We start from the raw sequence: 25200 nt of genomic DNA, 5'->3' as shown, positions 1-25200 counted from the left end.
TGCTTTTGTAGTTTATACTTAACATTTTTTTCTCTGTTTTAATTATAAATTGATGCCTCCTAAAAATATGATGATGAATTGTCCTCAGGAAGTGGTTTAGAAACGTGTTATTTCTTTTCTATGAACTTTGATTGAGTCTTTTCAAGTCTAAATGGGGTTACAAGGATTTTGAACTGATCATTTAACTGATGCAAATTTTATTTTAGGGACATGAGCTTGCTTAATGCCAACACAGGGTTATCTACCTGCTAAAATCAATCTTAGGAAAGGAGCATCCAAACATCACTCTCTTCAATGATCTTGAATTGTATGCTTGGAACTCATTGCATATAGGTGATGCTTACGGGGGGAAGTAGTGGGAGGGATTGAAACTAGTGAAATTTGGTAATCTTAATTTCCATCAGCATGTGCATTTAGTAAGATGGACATCCCTGGGGGCTATTCCATATGTGTTATATAATGATGAACTATGGAGACATCAAATGCATAAAAGCAAGGAAAAGTTGATGGCAGTGAACAGAGCTGGAACTATAGTGCCAATATATAACATGCATAAGGCACCACATTGGGAATTTCTTCTGTATTAGTCAAGGCAGGGCACATTGACCATAGCCTTTCCTTCCTTGATCGGGAAAAATTCTAATGAGAATAATATGAAGCTGACCTGATGCGGTACTTTTCTTTTTGTTTAAAATCAAAATTCAAAAATATTAGCAAGGCGAATTACAGTTTTAACAATGAATTTGTACATCACGAAGTGTCCAAAATAGGAGGATTGTGATGCTTTCTATGTATAGATGGGTTAATTATTATTACTAGTTCAATCAAGGATGGCAAATCTAGGAGTGCAATTGAGTTAATGCATTTTTAATGCCAACTTGCACCTAATTATTTTCTACCTGTTGTTGTCAGGTACTATCATTTCTTGATTTTATCTTTCCGGCTCTTCTCAAATCTCTCTCAGATTCATCTGATGAAGTGAGTTTTTCATCCTTCTCCAAGTTACAAGATTTGACATGTTTAATTAACAGTTGCATTGCAATGGTTTTGTATTTGCACATTTGTTTACGTTGATACTTTTAATGAGGGGATGCTTTTATAATTTATTTTCTCTGTTTGTTTGTATTCTCATTGACAGGTGGTCTTACTTGTTTTAGACGTTCATGCATGCATAGCAAGAGAAGCGCCACATTTTCGTCACCTTGTTGTTTTCCTTGTACATAATTTCCGGATAGACCACTCACTTCTCGAGAAGTATGATTTGTACTTATGCTTGCTTTGCGTTTCCATTTCGTGCTCATTGAAGAAGTGTAGTGTTCCTGTGCATATTGAGGAGTTTAAGTTACTTAGGAATTTATAGAGAAAAAGTTAAGCTCTTTTTGAGTATCTTCCCTTTGTGTAGGCGGGGGACATTGATACTACGGAGGCTATGTGTTCTTCTAGATGCTGAAAAAGTGTATCGGGAGTTGTCAACTATCTTAGAAGGAGAAGCTGATTTGGATTTTGCTTCAGTCATGGTTCAGGTTGATGCTATAATATACTCCTTGAAATTCTGTAAATTGAATTTGTATTATTGTAGATGATGTCTCAACTAACTATATCACATTCTTGGCTTCTGTAGGCACTAAACTTAATCCTTCTTACTTCATCAGAGCTAGCTGAACTGCGGGCACTCTTAAAACAGTCTTTGTCCAACAAAGCTGGCGAAGATTTATTTGTAGCTTTGTACTCTTCATGGTGTCATTCTCCCATGGCAACTATAAGTCTCTGCTTATTAGCCCAGGTTAGTGATCATACTTGAAAACCTCCCCAGTATCATGCTAAACTGTCTTTATCAGCATGGAATTTAATATTTCCTTCAAACAGGCATATCAGCATGCTAGTGCTGTAATTCAATCGTTGGTTGAGGAAGACATTAATGTCAAGTTTTTGGTACAACTGGACAAGTTGATTCGTTTGCTTGAGACACCAATTTTCACATATTTGAGACTACAGGTTTGGTTAATATATTATTCCCAACTTTTGATCTTCATCTCATATATTTGCTACATCAGATGTGTTATATTCATGTTTTTCTAATGATTCATGATCAGTCTAGATAAGATCTGAACATGGATCTCCAGTTTTGGTTAGAACTGAAAGTATGCACAACGAAATTACAGCAATAATTAAATATATTTCATATTGCAGGTGCTTATTGACTCCAGAAATGGAAGTTTATCTATTCCTGGCCATTTATTGCAGTTACAAACTGACACCTATTTGAAACCTAATTAATTGCTTTACTTACATTTAGACATAGTTACCAGAGGAAAATATTAATTGTATTATATTTGTATGTATATATTGCTTAAAATTAAAAAATGAATATTTTAAATACGTAAAATTAAATTATAAATATTAAATAAATGTCAAGTTCAACAAGAGGAAAAGTTTGATTGTATTTATATTTGACTATCAACATCATGCCATAAACATTTAAAATTTAAACACTAAATAACACCTAAAGACCAATGCTAAACATAGTGTCAAGATTCAATTCAAATGTTTATGAATTGGCATACAAAAAACAAAAAATCATAATCAAAATCAAAGATTATCCAGTGGAACAAGCTCAACTTGTCCATAAACTATGTTGGTAATCTGTAGGGCTTGAGGTAGGATGTTCTCTAGTTACTTATCTCTCTCAGGCTTAGGTTTCTTTATAGATGATCAAAGTGGAGACATAACCGTAGAGACCATTCATGTCAACTGCTTCATACTCTAAGGGTGAAGTTGCTCCATTAGGAAGATTTTGGTCCCATTTAATTGAAGGACCCTTCTAGTACCTAGGGTCTATACAAGAGAGAAGGTGAATTGTGCTATGAATGTATATTAAATTCTTTGTCTTCTTAGACCCTCATTGATTCATCAATGAATGAATGAAACCATAAGTACTCCAATTCCTCTCACAAGATAAAGAGTTGGCTACTTTTGTGAGTAATCTTATTGCAAATGATTGCTGTTCAGGTACTTCACCTCCATGGTTCCACCACAACTCTATTGGGTCTTTCTTCACACACATTATAAAAGGATTCCACAATAGAAAAACCACCTTGCCCATGTGAATATTTATTCTGCTATGTTCAAATAATCGAAACATTCTCTCCTTGTCTATCTTTTTCATTGCAGCCCAAAATTCAGTCATTACCTCTTTATCTATATACATAAGCCTCTCTTGGTGATTATCTCATATCACTTAGGATTCAAAGCACGATCAACACAATAAAGAGGTGTGTTTATGTTTGTTCCATTTTCTATGTATTCGGATCTTTATCAAAGGATATGGGGAAGGATCCCTAACATCTATTATGTTTCTCATTCTTACAAAACACAATCATTTTCTTCACAATTTTTTCCCAAACATGGGTTGTCAGAACCTGCAAATCTATTAAGTCACAATTAGGGTGGATAAAGTCGACAATAATTTAACATTAGCCCAAAAATAAATATTATGAACTATTTGTCTCACCTCAATTGTGTTGGTATGTGGTGATTGATTATGCTGCCATTCTTAAATTTTGGTGACTTTGACAATCGTGTTACCCTCGACCCCCCATCCAGCCCTCCCCCCCCCCGCAAATCAATTACAAGGGAGTGCAAGGGGGTGTAGAGCCCCTCTTGTGGGGCTCAGGGGGTTCATCATTGATTATATGCAGGCGATGTGTTGCAAGATGCGTTAATTCTTTCTTTAGATAATATTATTGATTATTGGGTGCTAGGCTTAGAGGCTTCATTTCATGCCACGAAGCTTCATTTCATGCCACATCTCATAGGAAATATTTTCTAGATTATGTTCAAGGTGATTTTGGACATGTTTATTTGGGTGATGATGAACCATGCAAAATTGTTGGAAAGGGTAAGATATAAATTAAATTTACCAAATGGAAACTATTGGTTGTTGAAAGAGGTAAGGCATGTTCCTGTTTTGAGAAGAAATCTAACTTCAGTAAGAGAACTAGGAATTGAAGGTTCCATAGTTACATTTATATACAATTCGCAACAGGTCACTAAATGATCTTTGATACTACCAAAAGGAGAAAATTTAGGTACATTGTATCTATGTATTGTTAATTATGATTTTTCTATTTCTTTAGCTTTCATAGGCACAATAGGCTTGGGCACATGAGTGAGAAGGGGATGAGGATTCTCCATTCAAGGAATTCTTGCTAGGATTGAAGTTAGTTGATTTGGATTTCTGTGAAAATTGTGTTTATAGAAAATAAAAGAGTTAGATTTCTCAAAGTTGGGAAGGAAAAGAAGAGTATGGGTGTCTGAGCATATTTAGTTATTAGTTGCTTTTTTACAACTAGTTATGCTTTTTTTTGCTTAAGTTCACTTAGGAGTGATTATTTTAGTTGTGCACCTAGTTTAGCTTTTATGTATCTGTCGTGACGTATTCACACATCGCCCCATTGCAAATGGGGACCCCTACTTTTTGCTTTCTGGGGTTTGCTTTCTAGGTTTTTAGGGTTTGTCTATTAGCCTTTGCATTTTGAGTGTTGCTAGAGGGATCACTAGGATGGCAGGCTCTGCTTGAACCAAGGTGAGTGTGCGGGGCCCTAGAATTAGGGTTTCTTTGAGAGTCTTCCTTAGGGTCTGGTTTTGCTCTTGTTGTTAATTGTGTCTTGCTTGGTGAGCGAGTATCATTCTTGAAGGTCCGAGCTAGGTCAAGTTGGTGAGTGATGAAGTCTGGAATGTCTTGATCCTGAAATTTGGCTAAGTCTGGAATGTCCTGATCCTGAAATTTGGCTAAGTCTGGAATGTCCTGATCCTGAAATTTGGCTAAGTCTGGAATGTCCTGATCCTGAAATTTGACAAGTTTGGAAAACTGAAGAATCCTCCAAAAACTAGATTTTGCAATATAACTCTTGGAGGTCCGAAACCACTCTCAAACATCGTGACAGTATATATGGAATATAACTTAAAGTATAAGCTCTTATACTTAAATGTTATATTCCATAAAATGATCCTGACGGAGAGACCAAAATGTCAAATTTTGCTCCTGACCCTTCCAAAGGGTCCAAAGCGAATTTCGCTCTTGACCCTTCCAAAGCGTCCAGAGCAAAATTCTCCATAAGACATTCTACTTTGACCAAAACCTAGAACTAACGCATTCCTAGGCTTGAATGAAGGTAAAAACGCTTGTTTGAATGAGGAAATGTGAAAATGAAGTCAGGATTTGAGCTGAAAACATGATTTCGCTCTTGACCCTTCCAAAGGGTCTAGAGCGAAATCCAATTTTCCTCCACTTTGCTCCAAGATATGACCAAACTTGTAGAATTCTGGGGCATAATTGAGAAGGTTTGATGCAACTTTGCCTTAGGGAGGAGATTTTAGACCTTGGGATGATGAAAGCTAGCCTGAGAGGAGAATTTCGCTCCTAACCCTTCCAAAGGGTCTAGAGCGAATTCTTCCTTTTTTGCCTTCCTTTGACCTTAAAACCTAGTTTGACCTTGCCTAGACCTAGTTGGATGGAGGTTTGTCTTGATTGCGATGAAAGGAAGCTGATTTGACCAAGTTTGTGTGAGAATGAGTTGAAAGGAAGATGAAAATCAACCTGAGAAGTGATTTTCGCTCCTGACCCTTCCAAAGGGTCCAGAGCGAAAATCCTTGAAGACCTCAAATTCTCACTTATCAAGACCAAATTTCTAGTTCCTAAGGCATGTTTGGAGGCATTTTTGAATGTTCTAGCCTTAGGGAATGAGCAAAGATGAAGGATTCTAGCCCAAAAGATGAATTTCGCTCCTGACCCTTCCAGAGGGTCCAGAGCGAAATTCATGAAAACACTCATTTTTCCCTTGGCTAAAGTCAGGATCTCGGTGGAGATGCAAGAGGAAGGATCTATGTTTGCCTCCCAGAGAGGATTGGAGTTGAAAAGGTCAAGAATCAAGCTCAAAACATGATTTTCGCTCCTGACCCTTCCAAAGGGTCCAAAGCGAAAATTTTTATATCTCTTGTTTTCTTCCTTGTTTTGGCTAGGCGTTGACATGATGGGGGATGAATTGGTATGTTCTTGCCTTGAGAGGGAGTTGGATGATTTTGAAGATCAAGATTTTAGCCTAAGAGTGATTTTCGCTCTTGACCCTTCCAAAGGGTCCAAAGCGAAATTCACTATAAACCTCATTTGCTACTTGATTTGGGCATCAATCCTTGTTCCTTAGGTGGAAAATGATCTAAGTTTGCTTCTTGAGGTGGTTTGAAGTTTGAAAAGTGAGTGATCAAGCCTAAACTAAGATTTTCGCTCCTGACCCTTCCAAAGGGTCTAGAGCGAAAATCAAGGGTCAGGAGTGAAAATCCTCCTAAGGCTCATTTCCTCCCTAGTTTGACCAAATTTTGATTTGCAAGGCATCTTGAAAGGAAGGATGGACATCTTGCTGCCCTTAGGCATGTTTGAAAGCGTCGGAGAGTGAGGGTTTTAGCCAAGAAAGGAAATTTCGCTCCTGACCCTTCCAAAGGGTCCAGGGCTTAGGACCTTGTCCCTTGGGTGAAGAATGATGTTTAGTTGCCTTCTAGAGAGGATTGGAGTTGAAGAGATGAAATATCAAGTCAAGAATGACATTTTCGCTCCCGACCCTTCCAAAGGGTCTAGAGCGAATTTTCTCAAAAACCTCTCTTTGCTCTCAACTTTGTGCTAGATCAAGTGTGGGCTAAGGTAAAATCAAGGAGGAGATGTCCCTAAGAGTGACTTCAAGTTGCTAGAAATCATTGAAATTGAAGGAATTGAGCCAAATCAAGAATTTCACTCCTGACCCTTCCAAAGGGTCCAGAGCGAAAATTCTACAATCACTTGTTTTCCTTGCAAAATCAAGTCAAATTTGAGTTGTTATAGCTTGGATGAGTGCGAGGAGACATGTTCTTGCCTTTTGAAGTTAATTGATGTTGAAAAATGATGGAAATTAGCCCAAACCAAGGATATCGCTCCTGACCCTTCCAGAGGGTCCAGAGCGAAAATCCTAGGACTACCTATCTTCTTTGCAAGACTAGTCAAATTTCAGGTTTTTATAGCTTGGATGGGTGCGAGGAGACATGTTCTTGCCTTTTGAAGTTAATTGATGTTGAAAGAATGGAGGAAGAAGCCTAAAATAGGATTTTCACTCCTGACCCTTCCAAAGGGTCCAGAGCAAAAAACCCTAAAACCATCCTTTTCTCCAAATTTTGAGTAAAGTCATGCCTAGACTAGGGTGAGAGAAGCCATTTGGAATGCCTTGGAAAGAATTTTGACCATTAAAAATGCAAATTTTGAGCTAAGAGGTGAATTTTGCTCCTCACCCTTCCAAAGGGTCCAAAGCGAAATTCTAAAATCCACCTATTCCTTTCATATTTATGCCAAGCCAGGCCTAGACAAAGATGGTAGAAGCCCTTGAGAGTGCCCTTGAATGGATTGTTGTTTCCAAAAATGATGATTTTGGGGTAGAAGAAGAAATTCGCTCCTGACCCTTCCAAAGGGTCCAGGGCAAAATTCATTATAGGTCCTGTCCTTGGCCATGATTTCTAGCAAAATTCTCCTTTCTAGTCATTTTGAGGTCAAACAAAATGTTGCTAGCATGGGAGAGGGATCCAAGGATGAGATTCCAAGTATAGAAAGTGAAAAACATGGACCTTGGTGAAGGAAAACAAGCAAAGAGGGAAATTTGCTCCTGACCCTTCCAAAGGGTCCAGGGCAAAATTCTCCAAATCAACCATTTTCCCCTTGAGTGAAGCTAAAACTTTGATACCTATGTCATGGTTGAAGGTGAAGTGAGGTATTCTTGCCTTGTAGGGTGCATTGAGGTAAAGGAAGTGTAAGATCAAACCTAAAACTTGAATTTTGCTCCTGACCCTTCCAAAGGGTCCAAAGCGAAATTTTTAAAACCTCTCTTTTGCCCCAAATTTACATCAAGCTTGGTGTTGGTTGAGAATGAGGGCATCCTTGGGCATGTATCTAAGCAAGTACGGTCACAAAGTGAGAAGAATTTGAGCCAGGAATGCAAAATTCGCTCCTGACCCTTCCAAAGGGTCCAGGGCGAAATTCTTATAGGGCCTGTCCTTGGGAGGGATTTTGAGCGAACTTTATTTTAAAAGTTTTCTTGTTGATGATTTAAGGTAGAAAATGCTATGTTGAAATGAATTTGTTGTGTGTCCTTAATCATCTTTTGGTTTGTTTTGCAGATGAAAGAAGACCAGGCCAGGGAAAGGATGACCTCCTCCAGTCCAGCATCATCAGGGACGACCTCTTCCAGTCCAGCATCATCAGGGACGACCTCTTCCAGTCCAGCATCATCAAGGACGACCTCTTCCAGTCCAGCATTTCAAGGAAAGGTACACCATCCATCCCGCACATCAAAGACAAAGGAGGTCAAAGCAAGCGTCCGTTGAAGAAGCCAATTGTTTCAGAAGAGTTAATTAAAGTTAGCTTCTCAACGTCATCAAATTGAACATCAACCAAGCTACAAGTGTCAGACAAGGTGGCGTCCCAGTCATCATTCCTCCAGTTGGATTAGTCCACCTCAGCGTGTCCAGATTCGATGTACTTGACTCATCGGGGATGGCACAAACTTTGATGTACCTACCCCGGTTATCCATTGGTCGAATATTCCAGAGAAGACATGTGTCCAAATAATGCAATTATTTCATTGGCCAGAACTGACTTTGTTGTAACAAACCCTAATTAGGGTTTTTATTGTAAAATCTCGGCCATTGATCTCAAATTGATCTAAGCCATTGAATTGTATTGTGGGCACTATATAAGCCCTGGCTCCTCATTTGTAAAGGTGAATAGTTAGTCAATAGTTAGTTCATAGAGGTTAGAATAGCTAATGATTAATAGCAAATAGAATAGCAGTTAGAGTAGAATAGAAAGAGAAGGCAAAGATTGTTGCCAAGATGTTGTTGTAAAAGACTTGTAAACTTCATTGAAGAAATGGTGAAATCTATGGGTTGATTCAACAATTTGCATGGTCTCTATACTTCTTAGATTTGATTTCATGTTATTAGATGAGTGGAAGAAATGTGTTTGATTGATGGTGAAATTTGTATATCCATACTACTAGCAGTTTGTTGATTGCAGACTTGCCTTGTGTAGTCAACTGGAATCATTCAGCTTAAGCTTAACTTCAATTGTCGCTTCTTCATTGATATGCATCAGCTTGATTGTGTCTACGCCTGTAGTGATGATCTGAACATCATAAAGCTTTCCTTCGAAGATCGCACTAACCTTGTGGAGATGGTCCTGGGATGTCAAGACAAGACTTAGTTAGAATTTCATCAAAGGTCATTCATTGCTCCTACATTCTTAGTGTCAGAATTAGATCCTTCCCTCGCCCTCATCCTTTTTTCCTTTTTTCAAAAATGTAGGCTAGTGAAATCCTGTGTTCCAGTAATATTTAAAGCAAATCAGACGTTCAAATCATCGAGTGTAAGTCCCCTTGTGATTCCAACAAAATCACATCATACCACGAAGAGCTTATCCACGAGTAGAGATCCTACATAACAGAACCTTGGAGTTGCCTCGACTGATCCTTCGGCGATATCTTCAACAGTCGGGAAACTTTACTCAAGAGAGGATAAGGTACCCTAGGTATTTTATTCTGTGTTCGCATGTGCATAAAAAACACATCAACAGTATCTAGTTTAGCTAGAGTTGAGCTTTATTTAGCTCTTCATGCTTGCACTTTGGTTCTCCTAAATTTAGCTCTATGCTTTCTTTATAAGCACCTCATTTTATAATTGTAATCCATTCTATATTCTTTTCTTTTGAGAAATATAACATTCATTTGTGCAGCTCTCGTTTGTGGAAGGTGTTCTTGTTTGCCGTTTGATCTTGCAGCTGCTTGTGTTGCAAAATTCAACATGGTGTCAGAGCTAGATTTCGGCAAGCCCCTTCTCAAGTTTTGAGGGATTCTTTGCTCATAAGTGTTGTAGGGTCACATATTTGCTTTTTGTGGATTTGGAGGTGGGCATTTTTTTATTAATTTTGGAGCAAAATGAGCATCACCATCGCATCTGCAACGTCGACAAACCCTAAGACCGATTGAAGCAGTTGAAATTTGGGGTCAAATTGGTAGAGGGCATGTTTTTCGAGGCAAGTTTTGGGGGTAGCTGAAAAATTTGGTCAGTTCGAGGCAAAACAAACATCACCATTGTGCTTAGTAGGCTTGAGAACCCTAAAATCGCTTGACAATTTGTTGAAACCGGAGATTAAGGAATTCTTTGCAATTTTTTTTCAGAAAGTTTCCATATTTGAAAAGTTTCCATTTTTTGAAAGTTTCTATTTTTGGCAAGTTTTTGTTTTTGGAAACATACTATTTTCGAAAAGTTGCTATTTTCGGAGTACTTTTATTTTTGGGGTCCTTTCAAGCCTTCCAAGCCCTAAAAGACAGTTTTTAGTATTTTGCTTATAACTTCATCATACGGAGTTGAAATCGGGCAAACGAGATATTGTTGGAAAGCTGATTTAGAGGGCTATCCGATTCTGCAAGTGGTTTTATTAGATTCTACACCAATTTTCCATACCAGACTTTCAAAGTCAGCCTTTAGTGTTGCACTTCCGGGGCCATAACTTGAGCAAACAGACTCTGTTTTTTTGATTTCCGCATATCGTCCGAAAGCTCTCAAAGTCCTCTATCTAGATATGCAATCAATTTTTCTAGAGTATTCACTAGGTACCCAGTGATCTCAATTTTGTAATATCTAGATTTTGTGATTTCTTAGCTTATACAAGTGCAAAAGAATCATCATCTTTCAGATTCCTATATTTCTCTAACCATAGCCTAATGGTGGATCCTTCTAATGATAAACTCACCCCTTATAATTATCATAGCTGGAAGACTACAATGATCAAAGTGCTTTGGTCTAGGGGTTTATGGTCTTGTTTAGATCAAACCCAACCCAACTTGACTAGTGAGTATGAGATCTTTCAACATAGGGACAAGATGGATCAAGCTATGGGTTTGATTGCCCTACATGTTTCAGACAGTCTCCAGTTCCATATTGATTCTTGCACCACTCCTATGGTTATGTGGCTCAAATTTGAGCAAATTTTTGTGGGTATTAATGAGTACTGTGCACTTCAGTTTGAGACAGATTTGACTTCATTGACACCTGATTCATTTCCTTCCATTGAGGAATTTCTAGTGAAGTTCAAATCCATCAGATCGTAGTTAGAGGGTTGTGGCAAGCAAAATACTAATAAGGAGTGCATCTTCTTGATTCTATCCAAGCTTCAAGGCCAATTTCAGTTCTTTGCTTCATCATTCTATTCCACCATGGATGCTTTGGGTACTGCATTCACTATGCCTTCATTTGAGGTGTTTTGTGAGCGCTGACACGGGAGCAGGCTAAGCTATGACAACTTGATTCAGTTTTTGGTTCCAAATCTCAGGCCTTGGATGCTTAGACTCTTACATCTATAGGGAAACATAAGAAGAAGAAGAAGAAGAAGCAAAAGAACAAAGGTACACAGTCTACTCAGCCGCCTCTAGCTTCAGAGTCTCAGGGACATGATTCAGTTTCCTCCACCTCTTCCAAGAGGTCTTCATCTAGGAAGGACATGATGAGCATCAGTGTTATGCGAAGCAGATTGATGAGTTGAACTTCTTCTTCAGGAGAATGATATTTAACCCCCTTTATCTAGTTCATCCTCTTCCACCACTTCAAGACCTAGACATTTTGGGTCTTCATCTATGACACATGGTGAAGACAAGATGAAAGGCCATGCTCTCTTTGCATTGACACATTCTTAGTCATCCAGATGGCTTCTAGATTCAGGAGCTTCACGTCATATGGCATCATCATAGGGTATGATCTTTTCTTTTGAACGTCATGCATTTCCACATATTTTGGTGGGTAATAACACTTACATGAGTGTTGATGGGAGTGGTTCTATTGAGGTTGATGGTGACAGATTCAATAATGTTCTATGTCCTTACATTATCTTCCATTCTTCTTTCCATCTACCAGATTACTCACACTGGGACAAAAAAGACAATTGAGTTCACCCTTGATTCAATGCTTATCAAAGATCTGCATAGTAGATAACTTGTTGTAGTTGGCAATGTTGATCACACAACACGATTGTATGAGTTCTCACATTTTGCTCCCATTGAGCATGCATCTGGTCCTATCTCTCATGCATTGAGAGTACATAAAAAATATGAGAGGTGTGGTCACTTGAACTTATGTGTGCTTTAGTCATTTGTAGTGGTTCTTGAGTTTTTTGTTGATCCTCCTCCACTTCTTGCTTCTTCAAAGATCAATTCAGTTCAATTGGTTGATTGTTCCCTTCTAGTTTCAGCAGAGTGGAATAAGTACTTGCCAAATATTGTAGGGTTATTTGATACATCTTACATTCTAGACATTGGGGACATGACTGAGAATATTCCATTCCTCCTTGATGGCAGTTTGAGCATTTTTGTCATCCCATCTTTATTGCCTTTTGAGGTTGTTCAACAGGTACCTTCACAACAGTTTGGATTTGCTTCAATTTATTTGGCGTCTTTTGATTCAGATAGCTGGATAGTTGAGTAGTCTTCTATGGCACACATCATGAGACTTTTCCTTTCATCTCCTTCCATGGAGTTGCTTCAGCCTTGGCCACTTGATTTGTTTCTTCCTAAAGGGAAGAACGGGGTTTGCCGCTCTTGGATCTTCATTAGCATTTGTCCTCGAGCCTTCACCTTCGACATCAAAGCTTCTTCATTATGGTGGGGATACATTGTCTCTTCTTTTCTCTCCTATGGGGGGAATCTTGATTGTACTTATGTGATCAATTTAGTACTTGGGGGGGCACTTGGAGTCCATCTTAGTCACATGTAGTACCTTTTTCATTTCATTGCATATCTTGTTTTTGGGGAGGGTTTTTTCCCAAGTGCTTTTTCTCCTTTTCTCTGCTTAGAGAGACTTCATTGGTTTGTACATGGGTACCTAATTAGGCTTTTTGTTGTCAGGACCCATTTTTGCTTTCATGCATCTAGAGTTTTTTTACTCACCCTAAGTTTCACTAGGGGGGGGGGTGTTGTTAGAGCATATTTAGCTATTACTTGCTTTTTTACAACTAGCTATGTTTTTTTTGCTTAAGTTAACTTAAGAGTGCTTATTTTAGTTGTGCACTTAGTTTAGCTTTTATGCATCTAGTTTAGCTAGAGTTGAGCTTTATTCAGCTCCTCATGCTTGCACTTTAGTTCTCTTAAATTTAGCTCTATGCTTTCTTTATAAGCACCTCATTGTACAATTGTAATTCATTATGTATTCTTTGTTTTTGAGTAATATAGCATTCATTTGTGCAGCTCTCATTTGTGGAAGGTGTTCTTGTTTGCTGTTTGATCTTGCAGGTGCTTGTGTTGCAAAATTCAACAATGGGGACTGGCTCAAGTATCATCTCTTGGTGGCTCTTATTATTATGCTACTTTTTTTGATGACGCAACTAGAAAAACTTGAGTTAATTTCATTCACGAAGAATTCGATGTATTTGATACTATTAAGAAATGGAAAGATTTGGTTGAAAATGAGATAGGAAATAAATTGAAGTGTCTCAAATCAGATAATAGAGGTGAATATTACAGCAAAGAATTTGATAGTTGCTTTTCATGCCATGGGATTCGTAGACAAAAGATGGTTCAAGGAACACCACAAGAAAATGGTGTGTTTGAAAGGATGAATAGAACAATCGTGGAGCGTTCAAGGAATATGAGATTGCATTTAGGATTGGCATTACAATTTTGGGCAGATGCTCTGGATACAACTATTTAGTTATTAAACATAAGGCTTTTAAGTTCGTTAGATGGTGGTATTCTAGAGGAGGCATGGAAGAGTAAAAAGATAAACTACTCATTTTTGAAAACCTTTGGTTGTGAAGCATTTGGCCATATTCACATAGAAAATAGAACAAAGATTGAGGGAAAGTCCAAGAAGTGTACTTTTATTGGATGTGGAGTTAATGATTTTGGTTATTGTTTATGGGATTATGAAAGTCACAAAGTCATTAGGAGTAGAGATGTGATATTCAATGAGAGTAATGTATAAAGATCACCTGTAAGGAAAGAAACACAAAAAGGAAAACACAGAATATATGGTGCTTGATGAAACCCAAAAAAATGTAGTTCCAAAGGTGCTAGAAAATCAAAATATTCAACAACTAGAACAATAGCAAGTACCTCAAACTCCAACAAGAAGACCCCCTGAGTGATTCTCTCCTTCATTGTATTATATATTGTTGATTGATTATGGTGAACCATGTATTTATGAAGAAGCAATGTAGGTAGAAACTAGAAAGAAGTGGGAGCAAGGCATGAAAGAGGAAATGAACTCTTTGATACAAAACTAGACTTGGGACTTGTTTCATTTGCTTGAAGATAAAAGAGCTTTGTAGAACAAATGGGTTTGTAGGATGAAGGTAAAAGATGGAGAAAAAAGGAGGTACAAGGTAAGACTTGTAAAAGGTTTTGCACTAAAGAAAGGTATAGATTTTGATGAAATATTTTCTACTGTTGTTAAAATGACTTCAATTAGAACTATTCTCAGTCTTGTGGCCACAAAAGAATAGGTAGATGTAAAAACAACTCTTCTCCATGGAGATTTGGAGGAAGAAATCTATATGTAGCAACCACAAGGATACGACCTCAAGGTAAGGACTTAGTGTGCAAGTTAAAGAAGAGTTTGTATGGCTTGAAGCAAGAGCCTCAACAATGGTGTTTGAAATTTGGTAGTTTTATGGCATAACAAGGTTATAGTAGATGTCATTTTGATCACTGTGTTTGCTTTAAGAGACTGGATAATGACATCTATATTATCTTGTTATTATATGTTGATGACATGCTTGTTGCCGGCTCTAATTTGCTATGAAGGATTTGGGTGCAACAAAACAAATCCTTGGTATGAGAAAACAAGAGACAAGAAAAATCACACATTAATATTGTTCTAAAATGAGTACATTGAGGTGTTGAAAATTGTTCAAATGTAGAAGGTAAAACCAGTTAGTACACACTTGCCCAGTCATTTGAAATTGACTAAGGAGATGAGTCCCAAAACACAAGAGGAGGTGGATTGCATGTCCAAGGTTCCATACTCTTTAGCAGTTGGTAGGTTGATGTAGGCTATGGTGTGTACACGACTAGATATTGTACATGTAGTGGGAGTTGTGAGTAGTATATGAATAATTTTGGACAAGAGCATTGGAATGTAGTAAAATGAATTCTCAAGTATTTGAGAGGTACTACTACCTAGACATTATGCTTTGGACGTTCCAACTCTACAAGGATATGTTGATTCAAATTTTGGCAAGTGATATAGATAGTAGGCAAAGTACTATAGGGAATGCGTTTATTGTAGATGGAACAACAGTTAGTTGAAATTCATGGTTGCAAAAAGGTTATTGCACTTTCAACAACAAAAACATAATATGTTGTTGCTATAGAGGCTAGTAAAGAGATGATTTTGTTACAAAGGTTTATGGAGGAATTGGGAAAGTAGGAAGAGAATAGTAGGCTGTATATTGGTAGTTAAAGTGCCATTCATCTTGTAAAGAACTCAGCCCTTCATTCTAAGACTAAGCATATACAGCTCAAGTACCATTTCATAAGATCAGTTTTAGAAGATGGACAGTTGAAGTTGGAAAATATACACACTAGCCAAAATTTTGTAGATATGTTCATGAAGGCAGTAAGCTGGGAGAAACTGATTTTTTGCTTAGTTTTTGTTGGCCTTCAAGCATGGTAATAGTGGAAATGAGAAACAAGCCAAGTTCAAGTGCGTCAATCCAGCGGGAGCTACAGGGCCGCCAATGTTACTCTAGGATTAGTCTCCAAATGGGAGATTGTTGGGATGTGTCGATTGATCATGTTGGTAGGCTAAAATGTTTGGGACTTAGATAGTTGTGTTTTTCCCCAAATCAATTACGGGAGTGTAGTGGGTTGATAGTTTGGTATGTAAATTGACCTTTGTAAGCCGCCAAAAAGGATTGATAAATAAGTGGCTGGGAAATGTAAAAAGTCATGAGAGTGTAATTTTCTTTTCACTATATAATAAAGAGAAAGTGGATGACTGTTTCTCTATGGATGTATCTCATTATGGGTGAACCACATTAAATATGTGTTATTGTGAATTGTTATTTTTGCCTCTTTTATTCTGCATTATAACCAATATTGTTTGTTGCTCCGGTCTGCCTAAACTTTAACAAATAGTAGCATTTGATGTAGATTGTTTCTAAGCTGCCCATGCATCATTGACTGTAGTGGAAGCTAAAAGCCCCTTTGATTGCATTAAGATGGTCAAAAAGTATGAAAAGGAAGCAAACCATATAGAAGCAGTTTGAGGAGCTCCACCTTGGCAAATTCTTGATAATTGTTTGTCCAATGATGATTACATATGAACATCCGCATTTTCCTCTTTTTTTCAATGAGCTTTGAAATGTATTGAAACTTGCCAATGATTTTGAGTACATTAGTCAAGGAATGCACACAACATGGAATCCCCAATATATGGTTGTTGTGGAAGCTAAAAGCCCCTTTGATTGCATTAAGATGGTCAAAAAGTATGAAAAGGAAGCAAACCATATAGAAGCAGTTTGAGGAGCTCCACCTTGGCAAATTCTTGACAATTGCTTGTCCAATGATGATTACATATGAACATCCGCATTTTCCTCTTTTTTTCAATGAGCTTTGAAATGTATTGAAACTTGCCAATGATTTTGAGTACATTAGTCAACAAATGCACACAACATGGAATCCCCAATATATGGTTGTACTTTTTTTCTTCCAACAAGTCCACTTCTTTACAAATACGGTGAGACTGGGCATCATTGGGAAATTTGGTACAATGGACACCCTGTATAGACTTCTTATTTATCAGCAACACCAGTTTCTACACGATAGGGAATGCAGTTTAAACCTCAAGAATTCAAAAAATATGTGAGGTTGTTAACAAAAATCATATCACTTGACTTAGTTAAAGCAACTATTGGTAGAGTAGCATTAATGATAAATGTGGAGAATGTTTAGACAAGGCCAGCCATATTACATTTATCACTTTCTTTCAAAATGTAAGAAAGATCACACAACATGTTTTGGATGGAGTATCTATCACTGTAATGAAGATGGTTTGTATGGACATTAATTATAATCAATAATTTGATAGCAATAATCAACAATCAATAGCACACTTGTTCAAGGGACTTGATTGGTTGTTCGGAAGGTGGAGTTTTAAATACTGTGCAACTCAACCAATAGATAACCTTATGAACAACCTACAACAAAGGGTAGTTGTAATTGGCAAGGCAGGGTATCCTAACGTGTTTATCTTTTTCCAAGCTTTAACTCTCAAGCCTAGGATGTTATAAGCAGCCTTGCTTGATTCTTTTGTATGTACAGCTCCCTAAGCCTTTGGATTAACAAGTGCTAGATACAGTGCAGCATGGGATTATATGCTTGAAGGCTTTGCTTCCACGATGATGGTTGTGATTGTCACGATGTTTCCTAATCCAAGTCATGATTGTTGCATTTGAAATTCGCGTGATGCATTATAGAGTTTCACAGATGGAACCAAATCTAGATACTAGGCCCTCAATTACTATGGCCAATATTTTAAGTGTACACAAATCTCGTAGGTATGCAAACTTGTCTCCGTATGTGCTGTATTCTAAAAGACAATAGTATGTTGTTGGGCTATATTGTCCTTTGGAAGGGTTATTGTTATTGATGTGCTTTATTATCTGAAGCATTAGACAGCTGTAGATAGTCAGCTGCATGACAAATAGTTGAGGGATGTTTTCCAAGCAGCTGAGTAAAGACCATAAGTATGTTAGAGAGACTATACTTTCTCAAGGAAGTCATGGAGTTGAAGAATAATGTTACAGATTGTAGTTTTTGTAAGAACAATCAAACTCACTATCAAATAGGCTGCTGGGATTCACAAAGGTTAGAGTCAACTTTAGGATTGAATATGACCTGGATGTTCCTCGGTGCATGAGCAGAAAGCGTAAGATTGGTCATAATTGGGGACACCAGGTATAGACTGCTTTTCAAGAAACAATACCAGTCATATGAACCAAATATATATCACTAGACTTAGGAGGAGCAATGATTGCTGGAGTAGCAATATTAACAAATGGAAATAATGTTTCGACCAAGGATGAAAAAATTGTGAAAAAATCGCCTAAATCGTGATTCAATTTCAGAAAAGATTTAATCACTGTTTATATCGCAGACGATTTTCTTTTAAAAAACACAACTTTAGGGTGCAAAAAATCGCGATTTAAAACTGAAAAATCTCATTTAAAAACGCGGAAAAAAAAGTTGCAAGTTGCAACCCTAAAAGTGACTTCGGCAACGAAAATAAAACACGTGATTTCGGCGACGGCGACGGCTTCCACGTGATTTCAGCTTTGGTTCCAATGCATTCCGATTTCAGCTTTGATTCCAATGCATTCATCATTTTTGGGTACAATAAGTTAGGAGGTTTTTGGGTACCATATAATTTAATTACATTTTTAGCCTGACCTAGATTACCATTTAATTTAATTTAACGAACCTTTAATAGATTTTGCACATCCATCATTTTAATATATTTATTATTTAAGAATCAAAATAAAAAATGATGGTGAATTTAATTTAATTTTTTAATATATTTATATTTTAAGAAATTATATATTTTCAAATGTTCGATAATTTTGCCGATTTATTGATTTTTTCCTGATTTATTTAAAATTTTCAGCCAAAATATTTATTGTCGATTAAGATATTTACATCTTTGGTTTAGACAAGGTCAATCATATGATATTTTATGCTTAATTCCAAGATGGAAGGAATATCACACAATAGAAAGGGTTTGAACTTTGAAGGAACAGAAAGTACAATTGATATCAAGAATCAACATTAAATGGCACACTTGCAATCTTGGAACAAAATCATTTTTAAATTGAAGTGCAAAAACATTTTTTTGCAGTTTTGAAACAAAAACATTGTAATTTTTGCTGAATTAAATAATATGTATATTAAACTCACGCCCTCATATTCTGTATGCAAATTTCCTTGACATCCTTGTGGGTTGCCATGTTTTGCACCTTAAACTCGCTATCTATGTGGCATGCTGTGTATGCTTTATAATGTGACAGCTAGTTGAACAGCTTCTCTGCTAACACACTTACCCATTTCTGGTTCTTCTTCAATTTCTTTAGTTTTGAACATGATTCTATAAGATGTACTTTTATCTTGTTAGTCATACTTGCTTTATGTTAGACTGGAGTTTTGTTAATTGAAACAAGTGAGATTACTGCCTGACATTGCTATCTTGGTACTCTTCAGCTTTTAGATCTTGGACGGTATCCATGGTTGTTGAAAGCTCTATATGGTCTTTTGATGTTGCTTCCTCAGGTATGTTTATCTTTATTTAAACATTACTTTGGTATGCTGTAATCTATGCACATGATAAATGGAGAATTTTGTATATAAGGTGTGTCTCAATATTAAGTTGTGGTTTCTTTCTAGTTCCAATAGCAGACAAGCTTTCTCATGTCTGGGTTTTAAAGATACAGATCTGTCCGCTAATCTTTTGTGCCTAATGGAATCTTCTAATGCAGACTGAAGTGTACCAGTTTCATATGATATTCTGTAACTAAACTTCTTTGCAGGAAATATTTGTTGTGTATGCTATACTATTATCAATAGAGTATATTTTTCCATACAGACTTTTGCTGGAAAAGTAATATGAAGTGGATGATTACTGATTTGTGGAATATAATGTGAACTTTATCTCACTAAATTAGGAAGCTGTGTCAATTTACTAGAGAAGAAATAGAAAACAAGAGTTGTTTTGGCTGTTTGTAGTTTAAAACTTGTGTTTGAATATATTTTTAAAATAACAACTCATTTATTTTTCACTTACTATATGCTTTAATGTTGACTGTCCATTTTGTATTCAGACGTCAGCAAGTCTAAGATCCTTCCACCTTGACCACATTGCTGTATATTCCTAGTAATGCAGTCTCAGGTTATCATGCTTGGATAGTTTAATATCCTGCAAACAGCTCCAATTTAGATCATATTTCCGTCCCAATTGGTTACTTACGTATGTGGTCTACTAATTTAATTTCTATGATAATGTATCTTGGTTGGCACATTGTTTTGTGGCTGGCATAAGCAAATTAATTTTTTGTTTGGGGATTGTTGTTAATATGTCAACAGTGTGTTTTATTAGGGAAAGTAATCTTCCACTTGATGATTGCAAATGAAGAATTGAGCTACTTGTATGGTGTTCACAGATGCATCATTTTCATACTGGGTATTATGAGATGCTTGTATTGAGAATGACAATTTCTTCCTAATAGTTTATTTCAGAATATTTTTAATTTGTACAGACAAATTAATTATTGATCTATTCCTCTGGCTGTGTACAATTAATCTCCATAAATTCTTTACAATCATCAGCTATCTGTTGTTAAGTTTCTCCACAATAAGTGATATAATTCCCCACTTGTTGGGATAGTCAATCATCAACAGAGTTGTACATTAGCAAATTGTTCTTATTAATAATGTGGAAGTTATTAAGTCTCATCATGTATAAGAAGTTATAAAGAATCATGCACATTAAAGATGGGAAAACTCATCTACTTACTGTGAGATCTTTTGCATTCTGGTGTGCTTATTATGTCTAAGTTTTTCTTGTGAACATTAATAAACGCTCTTATCTGCAAGAATATGACTTGTTTAGCAATAGCCTTGTTGGCAATTTGTAGTAGATAAGGGCATGGACACCTCAGTAACTGGAATGGTCATCATACTATGTGCTTGCTACACAGGGCTCTAATTTATGCCTGTAATGCTGTTTGAATTGCATCTGTAGCAATAATGCATTCACTTTTCTTCAAAATATCAGTAAACATTCTTTAGTATTAACAATCAATTAAAATTGCTATTATTTGTGAACTTAAATCTTGTTAGTGACAGCTCATTAATGTTCCATTGGGAGCTACTAATATTCTCATTAGATTTTTCTTTATAGGACAACTCCTTTTTCTAGTAATTTCATGTATATTGTTTTTTTGGTTCAACATTGGATTGCATGAGTGTCTGATTACTCTAAGCAAACATTTTATAAAGAGAGAGTCGTCCGATTCTCAAGTTTTTCAACATTCTTTTGTGGGTGTCACTTTAATCGGCCTCTCATTTTGTTCATTGCTTTTTGTAATCTTGTATGCCATTTAAACATTTCTTCAGGATTTAACATGAATTTTGTTCATATTTCTCAAGTTATTCTTTAGGGATTCACAGCCTTACATCTTGCATTTAATTCTGGAAAGCCAAATCAAAGGCATTCATCCAGGGGCCTGTTAAACACAAACCGATACATCCTTACAGCAAAGCTGGAATATACACCACCACAAAGTACACAGAATAAAGGCCTAATTTCCTGCAAGTATGTGCTGCCGTATCTTGGCAAATTCGTCACTAGATGTGCTTTTAGAATATGACATGCCATGGGCTGTTATCATGAAAGAGCTTTTATTGCCCTTCAATTCCATGCACTATTATTTGTTCCCATAGAAGAGTAAAAGATAAGAAAAAAAGGTTGAAAGTGGAGTTCTTGATTCTTATCGTCTTTTAATTTGCACCAGATATAATAGTTCACTATAAAAGCTTTGACATACTGCTGGTTATGTTTGTCAAATTCTATGTTTGAACTTCATAAAATAATATTTTTTTCTGTATCCATTATATCTTTATCATTATGTATGTTGGGTTCACTTGATTGAAATGACTATCCTGTCTTCCCATCACATATTTAGAATAATTTTTGCTTTTGTATTTTGGATTTTGTTCTTCAAATTTTGTTATCACCTGTTAAGTTGTAGTGATTTTTTTTCAGTATTCTCTCTTAACATGATGTAAATGTGATGACGATCTTTATGAAACACTAGCAAAGTGCTGCCTTCAAGATCTTGAGGACGAGATTGAAGACAGTTCCTTCATACACCTTTAGTGGTGACTTTTCAAATGAAATTAAACGAACGGCTTCAGGAAATCCTTATGCACAAATCTTGTCCCATATACCTGTACTCCCAGGTGGTGTACAGAATGTTGAAGATGGTGTAAAAAACATGGACATTGGCAATGGCTCCAGTGGAATCAATTTTGCTTTAAGGCTGCAACAGTTTGAACATATGCAACATCAGCATCGCTCACAATGTAGAACACAATCACAGATGTCCATGCATCCACGCCGGACTAATTCATCAGCTACTGCACAGGTTCATGATGCTGCAATACATAGATCTTGTACATAGTATTCAGTCTTTATTTGTTTTTGTTGTGCCTCTTATCAAACTATTGCTGAGTTCTTATTCTAGGATGCACAAAGACCTGATGAACCCCGGAGATCATTAGTGACTGCAGATCCGAGTCACCCACCATCCAGATCATCGTGGCGAACTTAAATGAAAAAGTTATGCGAGAAGCTCTCTTGTTTTGTTCTTTATACAGAATCCATCTTGCTGTGGCAAGCTTTCAAGGTGCATGCAATATTTATTGGCTATTAGGGAATGCTGTCTATCAAGCTGCCTGCTACATTATTAGACATCCATTTGCCATGCAATAAATTATTATTTTTGGCTTTTCCGGGAAGAGCATGCCCCTAGAAATATCTGGTTATCTTGATGATACTAGGGCTTGTAAATGTAAATGCTTATGCTAATACAAATTTTCATGGAGATAGTTGTATAGCAGTTCAGGGTAGAATAAGATTGCTGGGATATCATGTGAACTGATCATCAACGTGAGATTTGTATGTTAATTCATAGAGCCCAATAATCTCGTGGGCTATTCTTTACTAAAAGTGCCTCGTGGTTTTATTTTTACTGACCAACAGGGCCAAAGAAATTGTCAACAGTTCTTGTTATTAATTCCAAAAGTTCAATCTTGACATACTATTGAGCAGTAATTCCAAAGAATATTGATTGTGCTGTTAATTGGTTATGTCATGGCATTGGTATCTTTTGATCTTCATGATTGCCAAGGTTGGCTGTGGATAATTCCACCAAGCCACTGAAATTTTTCTTAAATAAAGTATGGTTTTTGTCCTGAGTCAGAGAATTACAACAATTAGACTTTAATAGAAAAACATGCCTTTTGTTAATGGTAGAAATGCCAACTGTAGCCTGGTTATCATGTTTGAAATTTTCAAAAGTTCAAGAACAGTTCATCAATATGTTGTAAAAACTTTTTAAAGGTTGGGAAAAATCAAAATGTTCAAGTTATAGAATGTACCAGAGCGCTCAGAGCACAGGAAAAGAAAAGAAAATAATGCGATGCTTGATATAGCTTCCAACAATTGTGCATTAATTGTATTGAAAATAAATGTGTCCTTGTGCAGCTTCCAAAATTTTTAACACTTCATATTTTCACGAGTGCTATATGAGGGCTACAATAAGGTATGTGCCTCGTAATGGAAATTTAGGCTTGTTTGAACAATTAATGTAATTGTATTATAAGTTAATATGTTAGTAGGAATGGTGATTAGTTTTTTAGGTAACATGGAACAACTTGAAGTCTAATGTCTGGAAACATCATATTTTTTTAAGAATCTTATGAGGAAATGCATTTGGAGTCCATGTACTGAGCATTTTATGATCTTTAAATTGACTTTTATACCCGATTGATTGATTTTGCTTTTCGGTCTTAGGGTCTCAATGGCCTGTGGCATAATCGTGTTTCATCGGCTCAGTTGTTATGACACGGAAATGTGCTTTCTGGTGTCATATGAGTATTGATTAAATTAAATAATCGAAAAATCCGTTATGACAATTGCTTTTTCGGTTGATAAATGACTTATTATTAAACTATTCAAAATGGAAAACAGTGATTTACGTAAAATCTATAGTTGTTGATATATAGATGCAACAACAGTTATTTACAATTAGTGGCACTGCATATTTCAAATGAGCAACATCTTTCTAAGGTTTTAGCATTGGGATCAAAATAAAATGAAGAACTCATCCAAGGATATGCCGATGCCAAGCATTCTCAAGAACAGTTTAGTATGACTTATTCTATTCACAAGATTTCAGTGTCGAGAAGATTATAAACTGCAATGCTCAATGCTAATACAGAATGTGACTCAGGCCTGCAATAAAACTTTACGAAGTGGATTTGGCCTTGCCATACATGCTAGGTGGGAATTGGAAGTATGATAGAAGCTCCTGGAAAAGCAACAAAGACAATATTGGTCGTAGGTTGACCTTATTACATTAGCTTTGCAATAGCATGACATTATGCTATGAATCTATGATCTTATTTATCTAGACAGCCTGAATTTGCAACAGATTGCAACAAAAATGTGAAAAATAGCTAAGTCCTTGATTCTAGCTTGTAGAGTTTGGGATTATTAACAGGTGAAATCTAGGTTAAGGAGTTGGTGAAGATGTTGACACCTTGTTTCACACAGGGATGTGTTGCAAAGCAAATGCTACATTTTAATTAATTGTGTTTAATAGTGTACATGAATCTTCAAATACTTGGAATATTAATGCTCATATTAATTTTCAATCAGATTATGAGTTATGTGGATCTTTGATTTCCGCAGCTAGAGATAATGGGGGGTATTGTTGTGGAAATCAAAGTTCTACAAGTAACAACTGACCTAAATAATCTTTTTAGAATTTAACATCCTCTACACAACTTAGTGGTAGAAAGAATTATGGTGTAATGCCTTTAAAATATTAAACTATATATGTTAAACTAGATTATGAATAATATGGATGACACTTTGCCTGTTGCACCAAAAGATAATGGGATATTGTTGTCAAAATCCAAGATCTAAAAGGAATAACCTACCTAAAAAATCTTCTGTAGAAGGATTGTTTTTAAATTAATCCATGTTTAACAATAATGCTAGATTACTCTTTGATTACTAAGAATTGTTGATTATCTGGGTGTGATATTATATTGGTGTGATTATTATTTGATGTTCTAATGATTGTCATAAACAAAAGATTTCATAATTTTGATAATCATAAACATTTATGACAATTACATGATTATAAATATTTTTGTGTTATTTTATCGTTTATATGAATTAATATTTTCAGTTGTGTTAGGATCATTCAAAATTGTCAATGAGAGGGCAACATGTGATGTTTTAATGATGGATAGTTATGTGAAGATTTTACACACTATCTATTTGAGCTTATATTATTGC

General features: G+C 36.3%; 1 protein-coding gene across 7 annotated transcripts in view; it reads left to right on the top strand.

The window, feature by feature from the left end:
• Positions 1 to 22944, top strand: part of LOC131059834 (protein VAC14 homolog) — a 48585-nt gene extending 25641 nt beyond the window's left edge. For 5 of the 7 annotated variants that reach the window (XM_057992876.2, XM_057992873.2, XM_057992875.2 and 2 more), the window contains 8 exons: positions 913 to 978; positions 1139 to 1254; positions 1403 to 1523; positions 1622 to 1783; positions 1867 to 1995; positions 19314 to 19382; positions 21926 to 22255; positions 22355 to 22944. In XM_057992876.2, coding sequence (XP_057848859.1) covers positions 913 to 978; positions 1139 to 1254; positions 1403 to 1523; positions 1622 to 1783; positions 1867 to 1995; positions 19314 to 19382; positions 21926 to 22255; positions 22355 to 22441 — 1080 coding nt within the window. In that variant the 3' untranslated portion in view covers positions 22442 to 22944. The other 2 variants (XM_057992880.2, XM_057992879.2) reach the window with 2 other exon arrangements.
• Positions 22945 to 25200: the final 2256 nt, after the last annotated feature.

This window comes from Cryptomeria japonica, chromosome 10 (genome assembly GCF_030272615.1).
Source record: "Cryptomeria japonica chromosome 10, Sugi_1.0, whole genome shotgun sequence".
NCBI classification, from domain to species: domain Eukaryota; kingdom Viridiplantae; phylum Streptophyta; class Pinopsida; order Cupressales; family Cupressaceae; genus Cryptomeria; species Cryptomeria japonica.
This window is presented reverse-complemented; position numbering and strand designations above follow the sequence as displayed.